Here is a 12,042-nt window from a genome sequence, read left to right as displayed (position 1 = left end):
TTAAAAGCCTCTTAAAGCACCATTATCATTTCTGCCTCCACCACCACCTATGGCAATGCGTTCCAGGCACCCACCACTCATTGTGTAAAAGAAGCTTCCCCTCTTATAGATACATGCATTTACAAAAAAAGATAGAGAGCTGGAGTAACTCAGCGGGTCAGGCAGCATCTCTGGAGAACATGCAAAGGTGACATTTCAGGTTGGGACCCTTCATCAGAAGGACTTAAAAATGTTATGCCAAAGTGGAAAAAGTATAAAAACAACTTTGCTACCCATCTGCCTCTTAATCCACAACCCTTCAATTCTTGAAATCAGTGGGAGTCAGAAATGATTTTTAAAAACTGAGCTGTATCTCAGGAATCTATGGGGAGTTTAACAACAGAGTGAACTGATAGACTTAGTCATCCAGGACTGGGGTCAAGGAAAGAGCGTTCACGTCGAGGCCCTGTTTCTAGCAATGTTACAAAATTTTGAGATTTTAAAAATCAAGTCTGTAATTTATCCCATCAGATAAAGCATAAAAATAAGTTTAATTTGACACCTAATTCACTTTCATATCTCAAGTATTTAAAAAGTTATGGCCATTTTCATACTCGGAAATGAGCATCTTGTTCCCTATTGATTTTCTATGGACATAACAAAAAAGCTGTGATCTTGAACAGTCAAAAGCCCATAACTTTCTTAAAAATTAAGAAAACTGAATGAAATTTTCAGTTATCATAGATTGAAGCATTCTGAAACAAATATAAAATAATCTTACTTGGATGACCTGAAATTAAAGCATATAATTAGTTAGTTACCTAATTGTAGCTAATTTCAGACTTCAATTACTAGATCTAAACATCTATCCATTTCTTAATAAATGATTAACATTTTTAAATAGCCTAAATGTCCAAATAATATTCACCAATAATTCACAATAAAACATGATTTTAAAATCTCATTTACATTAATTTATAGGCCAAATGGAAGGAATTTAGTGTTCAATTGCTGTAAATAAATGCCCATTTAAATCAGCTTTCTAGTGGGTCCCTGTGGAACGCGCTGGTTTAGAACGTTCACATTGCGGTAGATTTGTGCCCCAAATGCCCAGAAAAATACTGCGCGATATAATGGGCCCAAATTGAGCTACTCGCAATATTAAACTTTGTATAAAGGGTTCTTTAGAAGCCCTTTTTAATGTAAATATATACAGCCTAACTTCAGCTGTCTGCTTTATGAGACTCTGCGGTTGCTGGCGGTCACGGGTTTAGAGATTGATTTTTAAACTACTATAACTATTTTACGAGGCCTTTAAAACTAATAATAGCTTTTGCGACGGGGTCTTCCAGCGATTTTTCGTTAATAATTAACTAGGCTGAACATCTTCGATTTGAACAGCCTAGAGAAAATCGCGTTTTAAACCCGCCCCCTCTAAACGGCGCCAAAATCGCGCACACTTGCAACGGCAGATTTTCAACGACGCTTCAGGTAGGCTTTGCAACATACCTACTGTTTCAACCAATCTTTCCACCACCACGCACAAGACGCACAAGAAGGTCAAGACAGACACCATTGTGCAGATGCCGAGAAGTGTGTTCAGCTCTGGCTGAACAATTTCTAATCTTGTGTGTGGACTCGATAAGAAGAAGAAGCTCCAGGACTTCATGGTGAAGTGCTCATGTTTCCAGATTCAGCCCTACATTTAAATTAAGATGTTTGTGAACAGCTCTCCAATGATTATTGGGAAAATATTAGCCAGTATATTAGATAAGAAGTTGCTCAATTTTGGTCTCTGTAAATTGGATTTAATCCTTAGAATCAAACTTACTAAACCGGAATCAGAGAAAATAGTCAATCAAGGATTCCGCCCCGATTGTCCTTCTCTAAATCAATTTTGACAAGAAGAGATCAAGATTTATGGCGACGCCAGAGACCCGGGTTCGATCCTGACCTCGGGTGCTGTCTGTGTGGGGTTTGCTCGTTCTCCCTGTGATCGAGTGGTATTCCTCCGGGCGCTCCCGTTTCCTCTCACATCCCAAAGATATGTGGGTTTGTAGGTTAAAAAAACTAAAACTAATATAATGGGCTGCACCTTGCTCGCTGTAGACAGCAATTTTGAGACCATTTATTTGGAACTTTTTTTAGAATTATTCAACATTAATACAATTTAAATTTCCCTCAACGTCAGAGACCTTTGAAAAGTTAAAGTAATTTACAGCTTTGACAGAAGACATTGTTTGTGCCCTGGTTCCCATTAGGACTTACTGCACAATTCAACCAAGAAAATTAGCTTTCAACATCCATCCCTGGCAAGTGCGGATTCCACCTGGGCAGCGAGTGAGTTACAGCAACATAAGCTAATAAAGGTCCAGGGTTTCAGTAACAGTGAGGACAATATTTACACAATGAAGCAAATAATTGGTTCTCAACCAGCTGTACAAAAGAAAAGCTCAAAGTTTGCATCGTGTGAAGCTATCTTTATTAGTGCTGTCATGAGAAGAGTTAGTGGAACTGTAAAATGGTTCTCATTGGTTGTGAGAGCATTTATTTTGGGATGGAACTAAGTTATATTGATTCATAAAATACTGGGGCTATTCATTTTACAACTGAGTTAGTGCAGCCTCATCTGGTATAAAACGATGATACTAAAAATACTAAAAAGTCTACTTCAAAACATCTTTCAATTTAAGTTCCACAATGCATAAAATCTAAATGATTTGCTCAGTGTTGCATTTTACAATATTTTGATAATTTAATGCAATGTAGGATTAAATTTCATACATTCTCACCTTTTCATGCTGACCCATGAAGTATCAAAAATACCCATCAGCCGTAACACTCCTTCCAAAATATCCCTGATTACATCGGGTGGCATTCGCAGTGACCGGATTTCTGAGAGTGACTCTGGCTTTATATTTCCTACTGCTCGTTTGGCTTCATCGACGTGAGGCTAAAAGAGATTAAAAAATGAACGTTTCCAGATCTTGCAACTATTAGCGCAGAGAATATATAATGTGATGCAAAACATTCATAAGTCGAGGAAGAATAATAATAATAATAATAAATTTTATTTATGGGTGCCTTTCAAGAGTCTCAAGGACACCTTACAAAAATTTAGCAGGTAGAGGAAAAACATGTAAGGGGAATGAAATAAATAATAGAGACATAACTAGTACACAAAGTAAAGACAGAATTCAATACAAAACACAATATGAGGCAATTAATGCACAGATGAAAAGGGAGGGGGACGTGGGGCTAAGGATAGGCAGAGGTGAAGAGATGGGTCTTGAGGCGGGACTGGAAGATGGTGAGGGACACAGAATTGCGTATCAGTTGGGGGAGGGAGTTCCAGAGCCTGGGAGCTGCCCTGGAGAAGGCTCTGTCCCCAAAACTGCGGAGGTTGGACTTGTGGATGGAGAGAAGACCGGCTGATGTGGATCTGAGGGACCGTGAGGGTTGATAGGGGGAGAGGAGGTCAGTGAGATATGGGGGGGCCAGATGGTGGAGGGCTTTGTAGGTGAGGATCAGGATTTTGTAGTTGATCCGGTGGGAGATGGGAAGCCAGTGAAGTTGTTTGAGGACTGGAGTGATGTGATGCCAGGATTTGGTGTGGGTAATGAGTCGGGCGTCTGCGTTCTGGACCAGGTGGAGTCGGTTGATGTAGGTGGAGCTGATGCCAAGGAGAAGTGAGTTGCAGTAGTCCAGTCGGGAGGAGATGAAGGCATGGATGAGTCTTTCAGCAGCGGGAGGTGTGAGAGAGGGTCTGAGTTTGGCGATGTTGCGGAGATGAAAGAAGGAGGTTTTAATGACATGGCGGATGTGAGGCTCAAGGGAGAGGGTGGAATCAAAGATCACGCCAAGGTTGCGGGCCTGGGGAGAAGGGGAGACAGTGGTGCCGTCGATGGTGAGAGTGGGGTTATTGATTTTGCTGAGTGTGGCTTTGGAGCCTATGAGGAGGAATTCTGTCTTATCGCTGTTGAGTTTGAGGAAATTATGTTGCATCCAGGTTTTTATAGCTGACAAACAGGAGTTGATATGGGAGAGGGGGGGGGGGTTGTGGGGGGATTTGGTGCCGAGGTAGATCTGGGTGTCATCAGCGTAACAGTGGAAGTCCAGGTTGAAGTGGCGGAGTATCTGACCAAGGGGGAGGATGTAGATGATGAAGAGGAGGGGGCCGAGTACAGAGCCTTGGGGAACGCCTTGAGTGACTGTGGCTGTAGCAGAGGTGTGGTTGTGGAGAGAGATGAAGTGGGATCTGTTGGAAAGGTAGGAATGGAGCCAGCTGAGTGCAGAGCCTTCAATGCCGAGGTCTTTGAGTCTGGTGAGCAGGATGTTATGGTTCACTGTATCGAAGGCTGCGCTCAGGTCGAGGAGGATGAGGATGTTGAGGGAACCAGTGTCAGCAGAGGTGAGGAGGTCGTTGAGGACTTTGAGGAGAGCAGTTTCTGTGCTATGGAGGGGGCGAAAGCCAGATTGGAGGGGTTCAAGTGGGTTATACGCAAGGAGGTGTCAAGGGGTCAATCAGCAAACTGTGTTGAATTAGTTAAACCAAACGAAAATAAAACTGGTGTGCAAATTGCTCACAGTGCTGAGGAATACTGAATTAGAAAATCTACTCCTGAAGACCAAGAGCCAATATTGAAATGATTATCCATGTCTTAATATTAGGTTAATGTTAAGATGAAAGGTCAGAGATATACATATTTTAAAGGTTTGTATCAAAACAGTAAGTATTAAATTTAATTTTAATTCAAATGCTTAACCATTTAATTCTAAAATTGACCTGAAATTTTTGAAATCAAAACAGAATTATCATGATCAGGATTTCCATGCTTGTGTGCAGTGGCAGAGTGGAAAAACACCTTTTTGAAAAATTACATTTTTTAAGTATTTTAACTATTCCAATTTACTTTTGTAATTGTTTCATTGTTTCAGAGGGAAGATACTAATATGGAATACTAATACTAAACTGTCTCCTCCCCTTCCTTAACCCTCGAGCTGTCTCCTCCCATCCCCCCGCCCTCGGGCTCCTCCTCCTCCCTTTTTCCTTCCTTCTCCCCCCCCACCCCCCATCAGTCTGAAGAAGGGTTTCGGCCCGAAACGTCGCCTATTTCCTTCGTTCCGTAGATGCTGCTGCACCCGCTGAGTTTCTCCAGCATTTTTGTGTACCTTCGATCTTCCAGCATCTGCAGTTCCTTCTTGAATACTAATATGGATAGCAGGTTGACTGGATGGCAGAAGGCAAAGAATGTCAATAAAGGGGGCTATTTCTGGTTGACTGCCAATGACTAGTGGTGTTCGGCAAGGGTTGGTGCTGGGGCCGCTACTCTTCATGGTGTACATTTTAATGATTTGGATGATTAAATTGAAGACTTTGCGACCAAGTTTGCAGATGATACAAAGATAGATGGAAGGGCAGGTAGTGTTGAGAATGCAGGGTCTCTGCCGAATGACTTGGACAGGTTGGGAGAGCGGACAGAGAATTGGCAGATGGATGACAGAGTAGCAAAGTGTGGAGTCATGCATTTTGATAGGGAATAAAGGCATAAACTATGTTCTAAGTGGTGAGAGAATTCAGAAATAGGAGGTGCAAAGGGACTTGGGAACGCTGGTGCAGGATTCCCAAAAGGTTAATTTGCAAGTTGAGTCAGTAGTCATTAAGGCAAATGCAATGCTACCATTTATTTAGAGAGGGCTACAATACAAAAACAGGGATGTAATGCTGAGGCTTTATGGGCCTGTCCCTTTTAAGCAATTTTTCAGCGGACTGCCGGCGACTGTGAAGTTGCCGGCAGTCGCCTGAAAAGCCGGGAACTGGAACAGCGACTGTCGGAGTGGAACACACACACACACAAACACATCGCTTCCTTCACCAACCAGTGTGAATTTTTTAGACAGCGCTACTTCCGTTTGCCCTGTCTAAAAAATTCACACGCTGCAAAGCCAAGGTGATACAGACACACACCGCGATGAACAGGAAGGTTGGCACTGTATAAAGACAGCTAAAGCAAAGTGTACGGTAAGTCCTTTAAAAGAGGGGAGGGGAGAGGGGGGGGAGAAGGAGTGGAGACAATTTTTAAGAAGCCAGAGATACACGGCTATGAAGCTCGGCGGACATTTAACATTACCAGTCGGTTATCCTTGGTTCTGTAAACTACTGCTTACCTTTTTTTTCCCCAATGAGCCAATGAAATTCACCGGCCAGCACCGGCTACAACCTACGAGAACCTCCAAGAACCTTCTACCTCCTGCCAACCCACTAGGACCTCCTGGCGACCCACCTACAGCTCGAGAATTCTCGCTACTCTCCATGGCGGCTTCATTCTAGTCGCCGCAAATTTTTCAACATGTTGAAAAATTCACGGCGAACAATAATGAGGCCGCGACTAGTTCCCAGAATACGGGAACTCCTCACGACCATGAAGGCGACTCCCCGGCAACCACCCGCGAACATATGGCAACCATGTGGTGACTGCATCATCTCCGGCAGTCACCTAAAAAGTCGCCTAAGTGGGACAGGCCCATTATAAGGCATTGGTCTGACCGCATTTGGAGTATTGTAAGCAGTTTTGAGCCCTATATCTGAGGAAGGATATGCCAATGTTGGAGAGGGTCCAGAGGTTTACCAGAATGATCCCAGGAATGATTGGGTTAACATATGATGGGCGTTTGAAGGTACTGGGCCTATATTCACTGGAGTTTAGAAGGAAGAGGGGGACCTCACTGAATCTTACCGAATAGTAAAAGGCCTGGATAGAGTGAATGTGGAGAGGATGTTTCCACTAGTGGGAGAGTCCAGGACCAGAGTCTATAGCCTCAAAATAAAAGGATGTACCTTTCAAAAGGAGATGAGAAGAAATCTCTTTAGTTAGAGGGTGGTGAATCTGTGGCTTTCATTGCCACAGACGGCTGTGGAGGCCTTCAATGGATATTTTTAAGGCGGAGATTGACAGATTCTTGATTAGTAATGGTGTCAGGGGTTATGGGGTATCAGCAGGAGAAAGGGGTTGAGAGCGAAAGATAGGTCAGCCATGATTGAATGACGGAGTAGACTTTATGGGCCGAACGGCCTAATTCTGCTCCTAGAACTTACGAACTTATGAACTATGAATGTTTTTAAATGTTTGATTGCCTATGATTTCTTTGAATGTCAGAGCCTTTGAAAGGCCATTCAGCAGGGAACATAACTTTGCCAGGTGCCAAAGCGTTTCTGTGAGATTTATATTTGGATAGCATTGCGCTACTGAGAACCTTACTGATCAGGAAGTTATCTCTCTTGAGAAAGTTCCTGCAAAGGGACCTGCTGATGGTAAAAGCAAATGCAGCACTAAGCTGATTCAAGGAAACTCCTGGATAATATCTAAAAAAATGGCATTCTTAATTAATAATTTTTACATAACACAAAACAGTTTCAAAAGTGATATTCTCATGATTGATAACTATTTAATTCAACCACGTGCTGGTGCATAACATTTTTAGATACTTATCCTGTCTTTCAGTTCTATACTATCAAAAACAATTCTTAGTAAAAGCAGTTCTGAAATCAATACACATATGAAATTGGTTGATTTATTTTTCAGCTAGATGGTCGCATTGAATTTCTTGTTTTGTAATTTCAGTTCATTTTGGTTGCAAACTCATTTAGCCTCCTGGATTTAGTGACACAGAAAATAATTAAACCTTACCTGGACCTGCTTAAGTTCATTGTCAATCACACTTTTGCGCTTTTCAATTTTCACCATCTCCTCAGCTATTTTCTGTTTAATCTGTTCCATTTCAGTTTTCTGTTCACTTGCATTCTATGAAAAAGCATAAAGTTCAAACAATTGCATTAACTCAGTCACCATTCCTGAATATCAACCAAAACATGCACAAAATGAACATTTTTGAGTACATCGATGATTTTTTTCTAACAATGAAACTTAACTTTGACTGAAGCATAAAATAAACCAAAGAGATTTGACAAACCCATTTCAATCCACAATATATTTTTTCCTTTGGAATTAGAGTAATGCAACTGGATAGCCAGAAATCATTAAAAAAACAGGGCTCCTGTGGCTTGTGGGCATAAAAAGCTATCTTGGCAATAATACAGTTCAGAATAGGATTTCAGAAATCAATTGTATGATCTTACTTTAAAATATGAGAGAAATAAAAATATTATAACATTTTGGATATTGAAATATTGCAGATCCATAGTACGGTTGATGTGAACTGACATACATACCTGCATTGATACTGTAATCTCTTGAAGGGCTGCATCAGCTTCGGCTTGTTTGGTTTTCAGTAAAATGCTCTGAGTTGCTGCCTTTCCCTTCAATTCATCAACAAGTGCTTTGGCTTCATTCAGCTTAGAAACTCCAGCCTGGATCAAGACATTCCAAATATACTTTGAACGGTGGTATTATTTTTAAATAGTGCAAAATGTCACTGTTGCATGTTAGCACATTTAAATAGGTCAATTCAATAAGATAGTTTATTCAAATGCAATTAAAGATAAATGTTGCCTTATTTTTCACAAAATTCCAACAGCTCTTTAAGTGATAAAAATATTGGGCTGGATGATGCTGAAATTCCCAGTGATTCCAATCGGAAAGACTGGAGTTCAGCTGCTGGAACCAAAGTGAATCCCGGGTTTCCATATATTCTATATGAAATTAAGAAATCTGGTTTGTAATAGGGTGCGGCACAGTGGCGCAGCAATAGAGTTACTGCTTAACAGTGAAAGAGACCCGGGTTCTCTATGGGTTGACTATAGGTGCTCTCTGTATGGAGTTTGTACGTTCTCCCTGTGACTGCGTGGATTTTCTCCGGGTACTCCAGTTTCGTCCCACAATCCAAAGGCGTGCAGGTTTGTAGGTTAATTAGCTTCTGTAAAATTGTAAATTGTCCCTAGTGTGTAGGATAGTACTATTGTGGGACGACAGATGGCACAATGGGCTAAGTGTTCGGCTGGCGACCGGAAGGTAGCCGGTTCGAATCCCGCTTGGAGTGCATACTGTCGTTGTGTCCTTGGGCAAGACACTTCACCCACCTTTGCCTGTGTGTGAATGTGTGTGAATGTGTGTGAGTGATTGGTGGTGGTCGGAGGGGCCGTAGGCGCAGAATGGTAGCCACGCTTCCGTCAGTCTGCCCCAGGGCAGCTGTGGCTACAGAAGTAGCTTACCACCACCGAGTGTGACTGAGGAGTGAATGAATAATGCGATGTAAAGCGCCTTGAGTATTAGAAAGGCGCTATATAAATCCCATCCATTATTATTATTATTATTGTATGGGGTGATCGCTGATCGGCGCGGACTCGGTGGGCCGATGGGTCTGTTTCCACACTGTATCTCTAAAATTAAAAGTAAACTCTAAAGTATTGACATTCTGAAAGACTAACTTGAACTCCAATGGAGTTGATCTTGTACTGAATCTGAAACCCCTTTGGTTCCAAGGGGAAGTGATAGGCAATGTTTTAAGAGGAAAAGGTAAATTATTATTTGTGTTCATTTACATATTTTACATGCATGTTTATCAAAAGATCCAACAATTTGCTTTAATTCTATTTTTTTTTAAATATGGTTAAATGTCAGAGACATCTAAACACTATAAAAATCAATGACAACTTTTACAGCCACCAATGCCTTGCTCCCAGCAAGATTAGCTATACAGATCCAGACAAGGTAAATCCCTGTGTGAATGTACATGACCCTGGTGAGACCACATCTGGAGTACTGTGTGCAGTTTTGGTCTCCTATTTGAGGAAGGACATCCTTGCTATTGAAGCAGTTCACGAGGTTAATCCCCGGGATGGTGGGACTATCATCTGAGTAAAGATTGGAAGGACTGGGCTTGTATTCATTGGAATTTAGAAGGATGAGTGGGTATCTTATAGAAATGTATACAATTATAAAAGGCCTTGACAAGCCAAATGCAGGAAAAAATTTCCAATGTTGGGGGAGTCGAGAACGAGGGGCCACAGTCTAAGAATAAAGGGGGGGCGGGGGGCATTTAAAACTGAGATGAGAAAAAACGTTTTCACCCAGAGAGTTGTGAATTTGTGGAATTCTCTGCCACAGAAGGCAGTGGAGGCCAATTCACTGAATTAATTTAAAAGAGAGTTAGAGGGAGCTCTAGGGGCTAGCCTAATCAAGGGATATGGGGAGAAGGCAGGCACGGGTTACTGATTGTGGATGATCAGCCATGATCACAATGAATGGCGGTGCAGGCTCGAGGGGCCAATTGGCCTCCTCCTGCACCTATTTTCTATGTTTCTATGCCGGTGTGGTGGAACATCTGTGGTAAGTGTGGGTAGTACTGGATTAGCATGAGCTGGCCCATAGAATTTAGAACTACAGTAATGGTAACTAATATTAACCACACTATTCAACATATATAGCTCATGACATATTTCCTTTGTCACATTACACATTATAAATCTAATATTTCAGAATTGGATTTGCTAAAAAGAACTCAGAAGACACTGACAGCCAGGCCAATCTAGCTCAGCTACGATGTCTAATTCAGGATGCCAATCCCTGGTTAGATGAACAAACCAAATTTTGATCAGGCTACTGAAAGTTTGAATTATTAATCACCAGTTGATGACGAGATACAAACATGTAATTTATCTATTACAATCCTTTCTTCCCCATACTTGTTTTAGAGATACAGCATGGAAACAGGCCCTTCTGCCTACGGAGTCAACACAGATCAGTGATCACCCACACACTCATTCTATCCTATGTACTAGGGCCAATTTACAGAAGCCAATTAGCCCGCAAAACTGCATGTCTTTGGAATGTCGTTGGAAACCAGAGCACCTGGAGAAAGCCCACGCGGTCACAGGGAGAACATACAAACTCTGTATGGACAGCACCTGTAGTCAGGATCGATCCCGGGTCTCCGGTGCTATAAGGCAGCAACTAGCTGGCGGGCACCAATCATATCTGAAAATTAGACTTTATAAAATAGCAAACTGTAGTAACAGTATTTTGAAAGAATGGGTGACGTTTCAGGTCGAGACCCTTCTTCAACAGTGGGAGGAATATTTATTTGTAATTTAGACATTAGCTCTTTAATGCAATGCAAACTTTTAGAATCCTCCAATTCTTTCAGAGTGTAACAACTCGTTTTGTTTATGTAATTAGAAATGTCTTCCAGAACTTAAACTAATAAATTAATTTCTGAATGGCACCAAATTCAATAGTTGCCATATCACAAATTATTTCATAGACACCAATAGGTCATTTGCTTGTGTAAAAAACACGTGGAAACATAAAACAGTAATGACAGTTGATGACAGTAACCTGGGTATTTTACCATGTCATCGATACTAATTATTTTATTATCGGTTAGGTTAGTTTCATTAAACTGAAAGAAGTTTGGGCTTTGAGTTATTTGATAAAATTGTTAAGACAGAGAGTGATTCTGTGATTCTTGATCAGAGAGTACATACAAATGTATCATTTCTCAATAGACACTCCCCAACTCATGCAATAGGCAACTTACGTAAATAATTCTGTACCCAGTCCCTAGTGCAATCAAGGCAGTTTGTAATTTCAACAACACTGTACGATCACACAAGTTTACATCAGAAACAGGCCGGCAATGGTGGCAGTGCTTACGCAGAAGGCCACGCACCACAGAAAGTGACCCGGACACAGTCGGATGCTGCTGAGATAGTTAATACTCTCAGTGAGTTCTTTCGAGCAGGGGATGGGCATGGCGATTCCAACATGTAAAATCTAACTTACGCAAACGATTATGGAATGTAACCATTACGTAAGTCGGGGAATGCGCACAGGACTGTGCAGAGGACTGACAACTTTTGGAAGATAAATCATTGCATGGCAGATATGCAGCTTGGTAACATGTACATTTTATTCTACCTTTGGAGGCCAAACCCCATATGAATTTTCTGTTAGTGCAATTTTATTTTATAAATAAAGATTTACGTTTTCAAAGCAATTTTAAAAGAAATGGTTTTAGCATTTTAGTAGCATGCAGTTATAACTAATTTTAAGTAATGACAGAACATGACAGAAATGTTCAGCAAATTGAGCAATGTTTCTGAAG

At 41.3% G+C, this 12,042-nt stretch overlaps 1 protein-coding gene across 2 annotated transcripts in view; it reads right to left on the bottom strand.

Moving 5' to 3' along the window:
* The window catches only part of dync2h1 (dynein cytoplasmic 2 heavy chain 1), a 413,286-nt gene that overhangs the window by 226,830 nt on the left and 174,414 nt on the right, over positions 1-12,042 (bottom strand). For both annotated transcript variants that reach the window (XM_033022666.1, XM_033022665.1), the window contains exons 56-58: positions 8,210-8,347; positions 7,668-7,781; positions 2,772-2,932 (exon numbers count right to left, since the gene is read on the bottom strand). In XM_033022666.1, coding sequence (XP_032878557.1) covers positions 2,772-2,932; positions 7,668-7,781; positions 8,210-8,347 — 413 coding nt within the window. The remainder of the gene's footprint in view (positions 1-2,771; positions 2,933-7,667; positions 7,782-8,209; positions 8,348-12,042) is intronic.

Source organism: Amblyraja radiata, chromosome 6, assembly GCF_010909765.2.
Source record: "Amblyraja radiata isolate CabotCenter1 chromosome 6, sAmbRad1.1.pri, whole genome shotgun sequence".
NCBI classification, from domain to species: domain Eukaryota; kingdom Metazoa; phylum Chordata; class Chondrichthyes; order Rajiformes; family Rajidae; genus Amblyraja; species Amblyraja radiata.
The sequence above is the reverse complement of the archived record's forward strand: the minus strand, read 5'-3'. Positions and strand labels throughout refer to the sequence as shown.